The sequence below is a fragment of the Doryrhamphus excisus genome, linkage group LG14, assembly GCF_037039965.1.
Source record: "Doryrhamphus excisus strain RoL-2023G ecotype Guam linkage group LG14, RoL_Dexc_Guam_v1.1, whole genome shotgun sequence".
NCBI lineage: Eukaryota > Metazoa > Chordata > Actinopteri > Syngnathiformes > Syngnathidae > Doryrhamphus > Doryrhamphus excisus.
Window position 1 is genome coordinate 11386695 of NC_136370.1, and position 15622 is coordinate 11402316.

At 39.3% G+C, this 15622-nt stretch overlaps 1 protein-coding gene across 1 annotated transcript in view; it reads right to left on the bottom strand.

Annotated features, from left to right (window-relative positions):
- The window catches only part of crybg1a (crystallin beta-gamma domain containing 1a), a 31406-nt gene that overhangs the window by 12210 nt on the left and 3574 nt on the right, over window positions 1–15622 (bottom strand). The window contains exons 2-4 of the mRNA XM_078796342.1: window positions 7730–7871; window positions 2376–3709; window positions 433–1502 (exon numbers count right to left, since the gene is read on the bottom strand). Of these exons, the coding sequence (XP_078652468.1) occupies window positions 433–1502; window positions 2376–3709; window positions 7730–7871 (2546 nt within the window). The remainder of the gene's footprint in view (window positions 1–432; window positions 1503–2375; window positions 3710–7729; window positions 7872–15622) is intronic.

Here is a 15622-nt window from a genome sequence, read left to right on the forward strand (position 1 = left end):
CTACCATACAGTTTTTGTGTAATCTTTCTTAATCTTTCTTAAAGCAACAATATTGATCCAAAGCCTCCTCAGTTTGCAAAATTTACGCTGTGTTCTGACTGAAATTCAGAGAAAAGACAAGATGATATCCAGTTTGTATATATTTTTGCACAAGAGCTTTTTTCCTTCTTATTCGGTACAGTATCATCAACTTTATTTCTGACACAGAACTTTCAAAACAAACACATCAACAAGACATCCCTTATGATATATAAGTTAAGACGCTAGTCTTTCCATAACCTATAGAAAATACATCTAAGTATATCTAAATGTTTTACTGATGTCTAATTAACTACTATTACCTAACCTGAGCATGAGTAAGAAGCTCTGGAAATACAGAAGCAATGTTAAAACTATATTGAATATAGTTTACCATGGTGGCAACTCTCATACCTTTCTTTGGACTTCCAGAAGGAGAAGGCGTCTCACTGGTAGGTCTTTCCACACGTGCTGGTTCTTGCTGTTCTGGGCACTTCTGGGCTTGTTTGTTCCTGTCCGAGTCCGCCTGAGGACATGTGACTTTTCTATGGTTGGCTTCACTCGTTTTAGGAACGTCATTGTTCAATTTTCTAGTCGGATATGAAACGGGCAGACGGCTTTTTGATATCAAGGAAGTATGTTTGTCATTTTTTTTGGAATCTAGATTTTGTCCATCCAGTGGCTGTCCCATTTTAATGTTCTCTTCTTGGTGTTCCTCCAAGCCGTTTACTAAGTTCACACACTCTGGGTGTTCAATAATGACGTCATCCTTTGTCTTTTCTTTCATTAAATGTTCTCTGTCACTCGACTGAGCTTTAACCCGATTTGCCTCATCAGAACTTGGCTTCTGGACACCTTTTGTTGTAGAAACCAGAGATTTCAATGATTCACTGGCTGTTCTAGCGATTTTTTGTAATTTGGAAGTGGCTGTGGAGTCAGGAGCAACTAGTGTTTTTTCTGCTGATACTGCTTTTATGTCACTGTCTGATATTTGCCTTTGGGGGATTTTAGACTTTGTGAGACCAGTGGTACATTTGTCTTTTAGTGGTGTTATCACCGAAACAGTTTTCCCATTGCTTTGTTGCTTCAGCGGTGGTATATCACTGGATGCAGCAACTTTAATGTCCTCTGTGGAGCCCTTGGCTTTTGTTGTCACATTTTTGGCCTTGCCTCCTGCTGCTGTTGCTAAGGGCCTTGCTACACTTCCAGTAGCACGCTGGCTCACCACTGTTACTTTATCTCCTGGTTTAGAGGTTGTTGCTTGGTTTGCTGCATGACCTCTTATCCTTGATGCTACATGTTGTGATTTTGCTCTATGCATATCTGGAGTTGCAGATGTATCCTCAAAATCAGATGTCTCAGAGTCCGTTTTTTCTTTCACTAAATGTCCAGGAGTATTTGAGTCTGCAGACTCATCTCTTGGTGCAAATGATGGAACATCTGCATGCTTGCTTTCCTCATTATTATTTTGAAGGTGTTGTAATCTGTAAGGAAATACAATGGAGTAAATGAATAGAAATGTGAAGATACATAACTGATGTTAGTATATTATACTAAAAGGGATTTGTGCTGTGCAAAAGACATGTTTGAGCCATTGCGCGCTCTTTTGCACTAGTGCCTGTATGAGACATGCTAAAATCATGAAGATATGAAGATTTTTTTTGCAAACAATACTTATTAATCAGAGAGACAATTTGTTAATAGTATACCAAATATATACAGCATATTTGGAATCGGCCTATAGCATGCTTGTCTAAAAAAATGAGTATTGGACATTACACAGTAAATCATTTTTACATTCATTATATTTGGTGCTGAGAGGTCTTGACCTTTGCAGATGAATACCCCTGAAGTGGCTTCAGCAAAAAAAAAATTATTTTTTCAGGCAAGACCATTTACTGTATAACCGAAGGTGCTCAGTCGCTTAAAAAGATGAGGGTGTAGTCTCAAAGACATTATTTTTTAAGTGTTGTAGATCAATATTAAATAATTCCTCTCAATAGCAATGCAAAAAGTGTGCAGACAGTATTGAGTAGTATATAATATGAAAATACTGTACATTGTAGACACAGGAATTGGTGACCTTTGTTTCCACTCAAGTTGCAGAGCAGGAAAGTTCTGGTCTGGTAATTATTGTTTTGAGGCATTTTAAGCAATGACTGTTTTACAAAATGTCGACACAACACAGTTAGACAGTCACTATATCAATATTTTAGCATCTCACTGTTCTCTAGCACATGGGAATCCTAAGATCAGGTTGCACGCAACCTTTTCTCTCGGTAGCTCCCCTGCATTCTATTTCTCTATTCAAAAGGGATTTTCAAAGCGAAACCACCAAAAATTGTAAAGACACTCACCGTTGTGTCTTTGTCGGCTCGGATGTCTTTGAAGCTGAATGCGTGCTGTTATCCTCCCCCGCCTGCTTGTCGGGGTGCAAACTTAGCTCAGGACTGACGGATGCTACACGGGCCACATCCTTGGACTTCGAAGGCAGATTCACAGTCTTACGTGTAACGCAAGCTCCTTTCGACTTTTGTTTGTCCTTAAAGGGGTGTTTCTTTGAGTCTGTGCCAGTGTCAGGCTCATCTGACTGGCTTAAAGTGGTTTGCAAATCCCTGGGGGTGGATGTCAAGGAGATGGACAATTCTGGCAAAGTTCTGGCGGGAAGTGAAGTCTGTGAAGGGGTGGACGGGCTGTTTGTGTCCTCCTGAGTAACTGACTCATCCTCAGGAAATACTGTGACAGGTATGGCCAGGACAGGAGGTGAAAGTGGTATGGAGCCCTCCTCCTCCCCTTTTTTCGTCCTATCCTCTTTGCTCATCTCCTCCCTCTCTTTTTTCTCCACCTCTTCCAGGTAAACTTCCACTAACATGGCCTTGTAGAGTTTAACAGGAGAATCACCAGGGGGTACCTGGTCTTTCTCCAGTGAAGGACTCTGTACTGAATTCTCACTCCCAGCATCTTGAGAACCAGAGATGAGTTGAGGCGTTGATGACTGAGAGCCCAAAGTTATGCCTTGGAGGGTCATGCTGTGGCTCTTTTCTCCAAATGTCACTTTTGTTTTATTTGTCCCTAAGGTTATGGATGTTAGATTCTGTGATTTAGGAGTCGAATCCTTGATTTTTAGCATTGGGGTATCACTTAAACGTTCTGCATTTTTCACAGTGATTTCCTCCAAATTCATCTGGAGCCTCTTGCTTACTTCCTCCACCACTGACTCTGTAAAGCCGACCTCTGAGCTTGAATCAGCACATGGCAAAGTGGTGGTTGCAAAGTCCAGGACAGTGGGGGTCACATTCCCTGAATTCCTTTGACTCCCGCCGCTGTTCACCCTGGACTCAGGAACCTCCCTTACACTGCTTCGGCTACTACTGATAGAATCCGCAAATGGAAAATCTCCTTCACCCGTCGACAGAGAACTCACGCTGGGACTAGAACTTTGGCTGAGCGTCTCCATTCCCGCTTGGAGTTCTGTCTCTGCTGGCTTACCATCCTTTCGGGAAGGCGTAGGAGTCTTCAAGCCATCTTGCTGTTGAAGTGAGGGTGACTGTGGAGACAAGGGCGACGCTGGAGAACCAGGACAACTTGCACTGACTGAGGTGTCTGAAATCTGGCTGCTTTTGCTCCTCCGTTTCTTGGGGTTGAAAAAGTGACTGAGACGATCCAACATCCCCTTTTTCTCCTCGGAATTCTGGAAAAATACACACAAGACGAACGCACAAGATAAAAGTCAGTGTCTTAGAACAGATCATTCAACATTAGGTCAACATCAATCTTATAACAAATTTTTATCCTATGTTTTGTCCTGTTTCAGGTAACAATAAACAGGAAATGTTTTTTGCATGATGATGAGATCCTCGACTCACCTTAGAACAGAAATATTTTTGGCTCCTTCCTTTTATTGTTGATACATGTGCAATCAAATTAAAACAGTCCAACAGTCAAGGTACAGTTCAGCACCATTCAACTATGCAGAGGTTTTGTTTTGAGTATTTATATTGATTGATTGAAAAGGATATTTAGTTTAACGCATTAATGCTTGTGGCTTGACCTACGATAATAAACAGAGCAGTATATTTGGACCTTTACGATTTGTGTTTTTATTTGGATAACCTATGCCAGCTGTCTTTGGGCAAGAGGACTGGTTGCCAGCCAATCACAGGGCACATACAGACAAACAACCATTCACACTCACATTCATACCTATGGACAATTTGGAGTTGCTAATTAACCTAGCATGCATGTAAACTCAGAGATGCCCAAGCGGTGATTGTGTGGCCAACTTGCTCACCCCTGCGCCACCGTGCGGCTAGGCGGCATATTGATATTTACTTTAAGCAAAATCATCGTTGATATAAATATACACTGTATTTGCGCTGTACGTCCCTCATCTCTGCATGCGGTGAAACAATTAAGTCAGCAAGGAATAAGCAGTAGCTGTTGGCTTTAAGATGCTTCAAATTCAGAGCACAAAACATATTTTTCCAATAAGGAGTAAAATGTTTACCTAAAAAATAACACTGTTCAATGTGTTTTGGGGTTGCTGACATTTCAAAATGTCCTCTTAAACCAGGTACTTCTTCATATTTTATTTTTTGTCATGAGCGGAGGATCTTAGCATATAGCAAACTGTATATATTTCTAAAAGAGAATGGTCTACTTTACTATTTTTAAGTAATTTTTTGTGTATGTGCATCTTACATGAGGATTTAAAACATCCTCATGTTAAGTTTTTACTGTAATAAAACAACTTGACACACAAATTTGTCTTTCATTGGTCTAAACTTCCTTTGTGGAAAAAAATATCAGTATATATTTTGTATATCCTTATTCAACCTAACTACATATATGGGGATATGACTTTTGGTCCATATGGCCCAGCCCTACAATCATTACTACAATTCCATTACTATGCATTTTCTCCAAAATATACAAAATACAATTCAACATCTAAAGATAGTAACCCAAGTGGGATGAATAATAAGTAACTCAGTGGACATAAAACATAATATAAAACTTGAAACAAGGCTCAAGGTTTACATTCCACCGTCAATGGTCAACACTTTAACACCAGCACTGACTTTCAAATGATTCAAAGCTCAGTTTTTGATAAGCATATAAAATACGGTCTTAATTTACATAAAGGTACTCCAGTAACAAATATAAATATGTGTGACAATGACAATGTATATCAACTGTCATTGTGCAAGTGAAAAGGTGACATAATCTTTTCATATCAAAGCAGTGTAGTGTAGCAGTGTATTGTAGCAGTGTACTGTCAGCGACAACAGCTGTGACTTCAAACGAGACAGTCAATGAGTTAGCGATCTCACAACATTTGTCAGATTATCCCCATTCAATGCAACCATTATAGTCCCATTTCTGACTGTGATCCATAGTCACAACCCAGTGAGAAAACATGAAGTTACATACCATTTCACTTCCTGCCACCAAGGGTAGAATGGTCCTCTACTGATTGTTATTCCTTCAGAATAATCCTTCACATTTTTGGCAAATATCAGTTTGCCCAAGTTATCATACTTCTAAGTGGAACTATCTGTACAGTGTATGTAGCCAATTGTGTCCGGTCCAAGTGACAACAGGTTTGTGGCTCCGTGAGCGGAGTGTCTGACTTGTGGGAATGGTCATTTGCATATGCAGAAGCACTGACAGTGTTATGAAGAGAGACGGTTGGAGCGGTTCACAAGTAATTCACAAGGCAGTCATATGAAAAGGGTGTGGACATGAAGGAAATGCCACAATTCTGAAGAGAAAAATCAATACAGAATAATGAACTAGACTGTTTATCAAGAGGCTTGTGACACTATCATGTGGCCCACAAAGCTAACACATTTGTGTTGATCTCTGAACAGGTAAGTCAAACACTGAACAAACCTATTTTTATACACCGGGGGTGTCTCAAGGGAGATTTCAGACCCCTGTTTGTTTGTTTTTCTATTGTCGTAGAAATACAATTTAAACAAAAATGAGAAAAAATGAAGTAAGAATCCAAATGTAAAGCAAAGAAGCTACTAATAACTATTAATAACTAATAACAATAAATGGAACAATTTCAATATATCTAAAGGTTAAAAAGATAAAGCTTCAACGCCTGATGTCTGACTTTAACACCAGTTGACTAAACAAACAGCACCTCGGGTTTCCAGTTCATGTTTAAATAGAATAAAACAGATAAAACCTGTGTGGCCTCCACTGGAGCTTCTTTGTGTCTCTCGCTACGCTACGTTTCATCGTTGACTAGAGTCTAGTATTAGTGAGAAAATATGTACAATCATAATAATCACAATAATAACACAGGTCACCGTTGTAGCCATAGCCTACAACAAGCTAAAACTCAACTCTGAACCCCCAACGCCACTTCCTGTCGACCATCGATTCTACTTCCCTACAAGGTAAACTGTCTTAAATGGCTTATTTTCTCTGATTATATGCACCTTATTGGTAATATGAATGTAAAGGTAACTATATGGGTGTTATTTCATGTCTGTGGTAATTCCATTTACTTTATAATGAAGTAACCACTTTTTCCCAGTCGGGTCTAGAACCAAATTGATCCCATTCAATCCTGCATGTTCATGGATAAAAATGCTATTTTTATTTGTATTGTTTTTGGTGTTTGAGTCAGCACTAACACCCGGACTTATAAACACAAGTCAACATCATTTAGGAGGAAGTACAAAATCATTACAGACTGCTTTATGCACTCCTTCCTTATCTGTCAGCAAAAGCCCTGCATCTAAGTAGTTGATAAGGCACGCACACGGGCCGCAAGGAGCTCATATTAACATTTATCTTGTGCACACCAGCCAAATCGTCCACACAACAACAGGTGGGATGTTGAGGGTTTTACTCCACAAACACAACGACAAGACTGCACCCACACACACCCACACACACCCACACTCAGTATAAACTGGCCTGAAGTTACACACAATACATGGAGTAAACTAAATCTCTACAGCAACAAATGTCAACAAGAGTAAAGACTTGTAAAAAAGTCATCCAAAGGCAAAGTTACCAGATTATTCCTTATAAACAACATACAGTAGCATGGAAAAGGTGGGATCAGGTCAGTGAGCAGGTTAGACAGGATCCTGTTGTAAAATAGCCCGGGGACAATGACATCCCACAGGATAATGCTCATCTTGACTTACACTGAACTATGATAGCCTGTTTACATGGCATCAATCAAGTCATGCATGTTAGCCACTGACCCCTGCATGTAGAACTCAGCAAAAGCTGTCTAAATGTCACAACAACACAAATTCTGAGGAACCAGCGCTGTATTATAGAAGAACAGCATCAGTACTCAAATTTGGGTGGTGGGTTGAATTGGACTGGGTTGGAGTTTGCTGAAACTATTAGACATGTCAATACATCACAGTTAGTCACAAAGTACACACTGTAAAGCATTGTTTTGAAGCATTGAAGCATTTGAAAATGTTTAATTTGTTGGTCATACTAAATTTGCATTTTAATTTATTCATCAAAATGAGTTCACTTAATCAAGTAGCTCACAATCATACATTTTCACTAATATTTCCATGCAGCAGATTCGACGTGTTATCACAAATCCTTCCTATCATAATTCAGTAACCTTATCTGCAAGCATCCACAAGTTACACCACACTTTCAGCCTCCAGGGTGAAGCGTGAAGAGATCATGCAGATGTTCTGCTATAATTACTGACCTTAAAGTATATAGATGGTGAGGTAGGGCTTCCCGGTTGAGTCATGTTGAAGTAGCTCATGGAGTTGGAGTCAGAATAAGGGTCCCAGTCTGACTCGGTCTGGAGAGAGCATGCCGTGGAAACACTCATCTGGTCGTAGCTCCTGGTAAAAGGCGGCAGGAAACAGAAAGGGAGGTGGAGGGGGGCAAAGGATATGAGGTCATTCGCTTTTCTTCGTTTCAATGTTCAGAGGATCTTTACAATGATCCCACACGGGCATTTCTCCAACTGTACAGTACATGGCGTTAAGTAATGATGAAAGTTCTGTATAGTGCACTGACCCATTTCATTGTTCTCCTACAAATGTAAAAACACTTGATGCAAGACACTTGATGGACAATGTTCAGCGCCAAGTAGCACGCCACGCTTACAGAGCAATTAGAGAACCTATGTGGATTCTGACCTGTGTGTGAAGTATGAGGAGTGTTTTTTTTTTAAACGGATCCTAATTTGCTGCCACAAAGCACCGATGCACAAACTACACCTAGAATCACTTAAACAAGATAACATCAATAAACCCCAATATTGAAACTAAATGTATACAGTGTTTAAGAAATATGATTTTGTAGTCCTACTACATAAGCCATACTCACGAGTACTAGCATATATTTTTGCATTGGGTTAGAGATTTATTTTGATGATTAAAATATGCTATTTCATGGCAAGCTATATACAAAAAGGTTTTGTTTTGTTATCAGTGCAAAACATTATTCAGGACTAGAACGGGAGTCAGTGCAATACTCAGTTTTCTCCACAAGGGGACAGAAGCAGATTGTTTTACACTGACATAGTAACTGACGTTGGATATTTTATTATGATCTTCAACAAATGATGTGTCATAACATGGATAGCTGGCCTTTAGGTGAGCTGACTAACAACTGGCAGTTATTATGTAAATAAATAAAAAGGTAATTAATTTGATCAGTCATATAAAACAAAATGTCCAAAACTGGAATCTTACTTGAGCGCAGATATTCTATCATATTTACATTCTTTGCTGGGGCTGAGCTGCAGACTGACCTGACCACACCTCACCTGATAGGAGCCTACATGGCTTTAAAAAAAACAAAACACACAAGCTCTACATACAGTAGATCCCCACTTTGTGCAAAGGGGATTGAAAACAAGCAATTGGTGAAAATCTGCAAGTGATTGTCGAGCCCCAAAATTCCCTCCAAACACTCATGCTATCATTGCTGACTCTATACAATGTGAAGGTAATGTAATGTAACCACTTGACTCATCAATGTAGCAATACTGACACCTACTGACCAGAATACTACATATAACTTCCATCCATCTGTTTTCTATGTCGCTTATCCTCACTAGGATGACAAGGGTATGTATGCTGGAGCCTATCCCAGCTGCCATAGGGCAAGAGTTGGGGTACACTCTGGACTGGTCACCAGCCAATCACAGGGCACATATAGACAAACAACCATTCACACTCACATTCATACCTACTTACAATTTGGAGCCAATTAACCTAGCATGTGTTTGGAATGCAGGAGGAAACCAGAGTACTCGGGGAGAATCCACGCATGCATGGGGAGAACACGCCAGCTTCCTGCAAAGATGCCCTAGCGGAGATCTCCTGTGTGGCCTCCATGCTGACAACTCGGCCACCGTGCAGCCTTACATACGTATAACTTGCTTTTCAATATTTTTTGACTAATAACAGGCCATAGTCAACCAAGAAACAGCTATCATTTGTTAATTTATTTTTGAGGGAGCAATGTTCAAACCGCAATGTTGCAAGGAATGACTGTAATAAGTTTCACTTTTCATGCATTTCACAGAAACTATGGTGCTTTCAAGCGCCACTAAACAAAGTGCGAAATCTTAACGCATCTCAGCAAAATATTTCCAGAGACGCCAAAGGACATAAAGTATGTAAAAAATGTGTTTTGCTGTACATTTTACCTATAATATCACATATATTTTGGTTGATACAAAGTCCATTACAATTACTATTATACAGTAGGTCTTCCACAATGTGGACTAACTGTTGATTAATGCCTCAGTAGCTAGTACTACAGTGTTAAAGTGTCCCTTTAGATACCTCCAACATGTGAATTGATTTATAGCTTGGCGTGGGATTTCACATGTCGTGGCGTCACTGCAGCAACGTATGGATGCACGCTTTGGTGTCACTCTGACTCATGCATTTATTTAGCACAGGTGCTGTATAACCGAGTTGATGGTTTCATTGGTCAGCAAACCATGAAGTAGTCTGATCTGAATTATATTTTGTAGTCATTTAGAAAATGAGAAGACGAGGCAGGGTAGAGATGAAGACAGCGTTTGAATTTTAAGTTCAAATAACCTGTTCCCTTCTATTTTCAAAGAAATCAGATCATTCTAAAAGTAAAACTAAAGTCGACATTATTCATGCACAGCTTAGGTGAACTGTAGCTTTTTGTCAACAAGCCAGCACAAACCAGCCCCGACTTGTCTGAACCTTGTTGCTACTGCACAGCCAACAAATGTTCTGTTAGCACATGATACATAAACTTCATATACAGTATAATGGTCACTGCTACGGTACTGACATACGAAGGCACCATATCGATACAGAAAATGTTCAGAGGGAAACGCTTGTCAAATTATTTCCCTTCATAGGATGAAGGGAGAAACTGAACAACAGACAAAAGGAATGAAGAATACAGGTTAAAGGCCAAGTCAGTGATGAAACGTTGCAATGCAATCCTTCTAGACTCCCAGTAACGTATGCATGACGTCATGCCACAAACATTATACAGTCAACTGTAAAAGGCTTCTATATTGTAACTGTTCTTTACTGCTACCTTTTCCTGTGAAAAGGCCTTTAATTGAATAAAAAACGGTGCGTCTTATAATCTCGTGCACCTTATGTGTGCACTGAGTTCTAAAATCAGTACAAATGTTGTTGTGCTACTTCGGTAAGCGCTCTGCTTGATTGACTATCGGACCATTTCAATACGTATGCTGGCAGCGATGACCAATGTTGGGCAAACCTGACATAGGACACTTTACAGTATTTACTGTATGTCTTTATGATGTCACAGCTTGTTCCATGGTTAATGACTAACTTGGAACTGCGTATGTAATGACAGCATTAAACCAAACTCGAAGGAGTGTAAAGCTTGGAAATGTTTCACACACATTTTCCATGTTCATACAACATTGGAAGATGAGGTAGAAATCTAATTTGACTGCTTAGGCCCAATAATGGTTATAACTTCCTGAATTACGTCTGATAAGAGAAGAAGGCCTCACGAGTGTGTGTTTACAAAGAGCCAACTGAGTGCTTGGGAGTGCTTGGAAACTGACAGTTTGCCAGATGCTGGGTGTGTCTGAAACATTCAGTCGACTGCAACCACTTCACCTCCCCTGGAACTAATACGCTTCAGGAGAGAGGAAAGTGAGCCAACATGCTTATAAAGGCAAAGAAAAACTTCTCTAGAATTGCACACTTTTGATAAAACCCAAACTATATCCCACTTGCAAGTAACTCTATCCAAAGAAGTATTGGACACAGTGGTAACTTACTGTGGTTAGTATAAATTCACTCCATGTTGTCTTCTTCATTCTTTCTATTCCAGGTGGGTGGGATAACGTCTCTCCAATGTGATCAGGGGTCAAACTGGTGTTGATATTAAAAATATGCTACTGGATAAGAACTGGAGCATCAGGACTAAAGGAGCAAGTATGATAAGAGAATGGTATGCAATGAATGCAATGTGCAATATGCAATGTATGCAAAGTGTTTTCAGACAATGTTGACACTGGGAATATTTTTCTAAATGTTGGTGTCTGTATGCAGAACTTTTCAAAAACATAAATAAAACCCTGTAATCATTCATAGATCCTTCTTGTGTCTATAGGCCCTGAGTATAAAGGCATTTTATACACTTTCGTGAATTAAGATTTTACTCCACAATCACAATTGGTATGTTAATTTGGGTCCCTGTCGGTGCAGGCTACTTTAAGATTAGATGGTTGTGGTGGTCTTCAAATCATTGCCAGTCAGTGACTGTAGATAACTAGTAATTGTATTTAATTTACTGTATACGTCCATCCATTTTCTATAGCTTTTCTTTATTAGAGTCACGGTCAGAGACAGGATACACCCTGGACCGTAGGACACATATACACCACCAACCATTCACACAATGGAAATTATAGTCTCCAAGTAGACAATCATGCATTTTTTTGCAATAACTAGTACCCAAAGAAAACGGCTTCACTCTAGCACGGTTTTTAATAAATATACCATACATTATTAACTAATGAATCAAACATGGGTCTTATATGTGTCTTAAATTGCTCATTTATTCTTGTGATGCCTTTCTACTTCACAGAAAATTCACTTATTTATATCTTAAATGGCTTATGTTAGAGGGCTCTAATGTTGTTAAACAACCATTTATAAATCCTACTTTGTGGAAATTCACTTTCACAATTGGGTCTGGAACCAATTAACTGTGATAAACCAGGGGTTGCTGTATATCAACAGAAGATCATTGGTTGAAAGTTGATTAATTGATCTATGAGTTTATAATTCTCTTCTGCTCACTATCACTCAACATGGGCGGACTTACACCCTTGACACTCCAGAGAAGCAGACAAAAATATATTTTCTTTTTTTTAAAAAAAGGTCAACATTTTTAGTTCAATGTGCAGTGAAAGCTGCTTCAGTTGTTGTACTGATGGCTGTCATTTAAAAAAAATGGAAATGCAAAGTGAAAGAAGCAAATCAGGAACAAATGTGTGTTGAGAATGCATACTATTTCGAGGGGTTTTCATTTCATTGTGTTGTCCAATGGTAATCTACAGTATTCCTGAATAAGAAGACCTTTCTTCTGCTACAAAAAACTCCTTATGTTCTGGCTTAATCTCACTTGAACCGTGTAAAAACAATAAGAAAAACACTCCTTTTGCAGACAGAGGTGTGTTTGTGTGAGAGCTGTTTGGCTCTGTAAGAGAATGGAATATGCAAACTTCCAAAGTAGGAACTGCCTGTCAGTAACGCAGTTCGATGATTCCCAATATGATGAGGCATGCCGCCCTGAAGCATGTCATCCCTATAGCCATGTTGACACATAGTTTAGTTAAAAAAATAAAAACAAAACAAGTTTATACAACTCCACATCATGCCATGTGGAAGGAAGAACATATCATACATGTTCCTTAGGCGTGGACCTTAGCTCAACTTGACCTCCTCAATCAACATAAAATTCCTAAGAAAGAAGCAATGCAAGTGGTTGCAAATGTACTCACAAGAAGTACAGTAATATGGCAGTATGTAAAATAATTCTAAGTTGGAAACTAAACTTGGGTGCTAATTCAACAGGACGAAACATGTCACGTCACATTTCACAACCTGCTCCCTGGAGCAGTGTCATCCGTCACAAGTAGGGTATTGTTTGCAGCCTTCCGTTCTTCTCAAACTTCAACAGAAGTGCAGTGCAAGTCTAAACAAATCCAATTACTAAGTGCTAATAATGAACAAACAAACAAACAAAACTCTCAAACTCTCAAAAAAGTACACGGTTGGATTTAGGACTGTGGGTATTTTGCCAGAAAAAAATAACAAACTCCGGGATTACAAATATCATTCCAATAAAAGGGATTTCCTGTTTGGGACGGGGGGTGGCAGGGAGGACTTTCCATCTTAGTGCAGACTTGCCAACATGGATGAATTTGTGGTTTGTGATGGTTTGTGGCAGTGGTGGAATGAAAACATACACAACAAATATGTGCATCCTCCTTAGATATGGCACCAATAAATGCCCATCCTGGTTGTCTTGGCCACCATCTATTATTTGATCCATCATTCATTCATTAATTTTCTATACCGCTTATCCTCACTAGCATCACGGGTATGCTGGAGCCTATCCCAGCTGTCTTTGGGCGAGAGACGGGGTACACCCTTGACTGGTCGCCAGCCAATCACAGTTGATAGAACCATGCAATACCACTATAGAGGAAGAAAGCACTTGCCCAGTGCTGGTCTAGGGTGACAACAAAATGGAATTCCTTCTGTAAAGTCATTTTGGAGTACACAACAAAAAATAGCAGGGAATGTTGACTGGGATGCATGAGTGCAAGTGGAAATATTCAGATATTATGTTGCCGTGTTGCAGCGATCTCTTAGTGTTGATCCACAACATAACTTAGCGTTCTTAATACAAATGCAATATTAACAAAACTTCATTTATCGACTAATTGAATCCTGTCTCAATCCGCATGAGAAATAATCATGAGGGAAAATTTGAAACAGGATAGAACAGAAATTATGATGCCCAGATATATGTTCTTCACAAAGAAAGATCCAAATCAAATGTCTTGACCTTTGTTTACATTCTGTTTCTACCTCTATGTAGGAAGTAAAGACGTTGTTTGGTTGGCTTCCAAGTCAAATCTATTATGACTCCTTGCTTCAAGACGCGCCAATTATACATTGTCAATGATCAACAAATTTTTGTAACGATTCCAAAAATAGACTTATCAAGCCCGTCCCCTGATGGATGTTGTTCCTTTGACTCAGTTTCTGATGTCACTGTTGTCTTTAGGTGAACCTATACTATTAACAGCTGTTGGTTTGAATTTCAGAAAGGCAGACAAGAAACCTGTCATGCGAGTACGATGCCAAACCCAATTTTGGGAGGCACATCAAGTGAATTTAACTGTGACTCACGCAGCAGACAGAACTAGGACGGCACACACACGGACACATACCTGAGGGGGATGATTAGAGGTGCCGCTTGGTTACTGACACAAGAAATAACCTCATACCAGACAGTAAAACGGGATTATAATTGCATAACTATGCACAATTATTTTCTTTTCTTTTCCTTTACATCTTGTTTTGTATTTACAGCTCCTGTTGGTTTACTTGTCTGAGGAAAAAAATCATTTGTAGAAACATTGTAGAAACAAAATTTCTGGAAAAATAAAACCAAAAAGCATAAAGTAACAAGAAAGTAACAAACACTTGCTGAACGTACGGACAAAGCCCCGTTAGTAAAGTGATTGCATGTGACATGATGTCAGTCAGTAGAATGTCAGGATAGATTCATATCTGTGGACCGCTGTCCTAATTTTTTTTTCACTGCTTCAATTTTTTTTCAGACGTACAGTATGTGATAGAACTGAAATTTTCCACCCTAAGGTTTTCAATGTATGTTTTCTTATTGTTTGTACTTTTCTTGGACAATTGCATGTTTTTGGAATGTGGGAGGAAACCGGAGTACCCGGAGAAAACCCGGAGAACATGCAAACTCCACACAGAGATGCCCGAGTGGGGAATCGACCGGGTCTCCTCGCTGTGCGCCTGCGCGCTTGTTTAATGTATCGAATCACACTTATTGTACTCTGAAAAAAGCATAAAATATACAAGTATATTTTTCCACTTTACAGCGTATTTAATTTAACGTGCTGGTTTTCATGGGCTGCTGAGTCAACATGTACAGGATAAAGCATATCATATCACCTGTACCACTGAAAGAAATGATGGCTGTTTAATTCCTATATGTGGCATGAATGGACAAGGAGAGAACACCAACCTGCACAAGCTTTTTGATAATACTGTCCTGGGGTACTGGCCAAGGTTACATACCAAGGATTCTCTTAAGCCTGCGATTACAGTGACTTTTGCTGAGAAGCGTAATAAGCTTGTATGATGTACAAAGGATTCAATAGGAATTGTAATAAATAATACAAATTAAAGCATGTAAAACCACCACCAAAATCACCTGTGAGAGTGTATCGTTGTCAGTCAATTAGGAAAACTGGGCTGTGGAATACTTTTGAAATAGTATATCTGTAGTAATAAGTATATCTGGACTTACATTGCATTGGTTTTAAAGT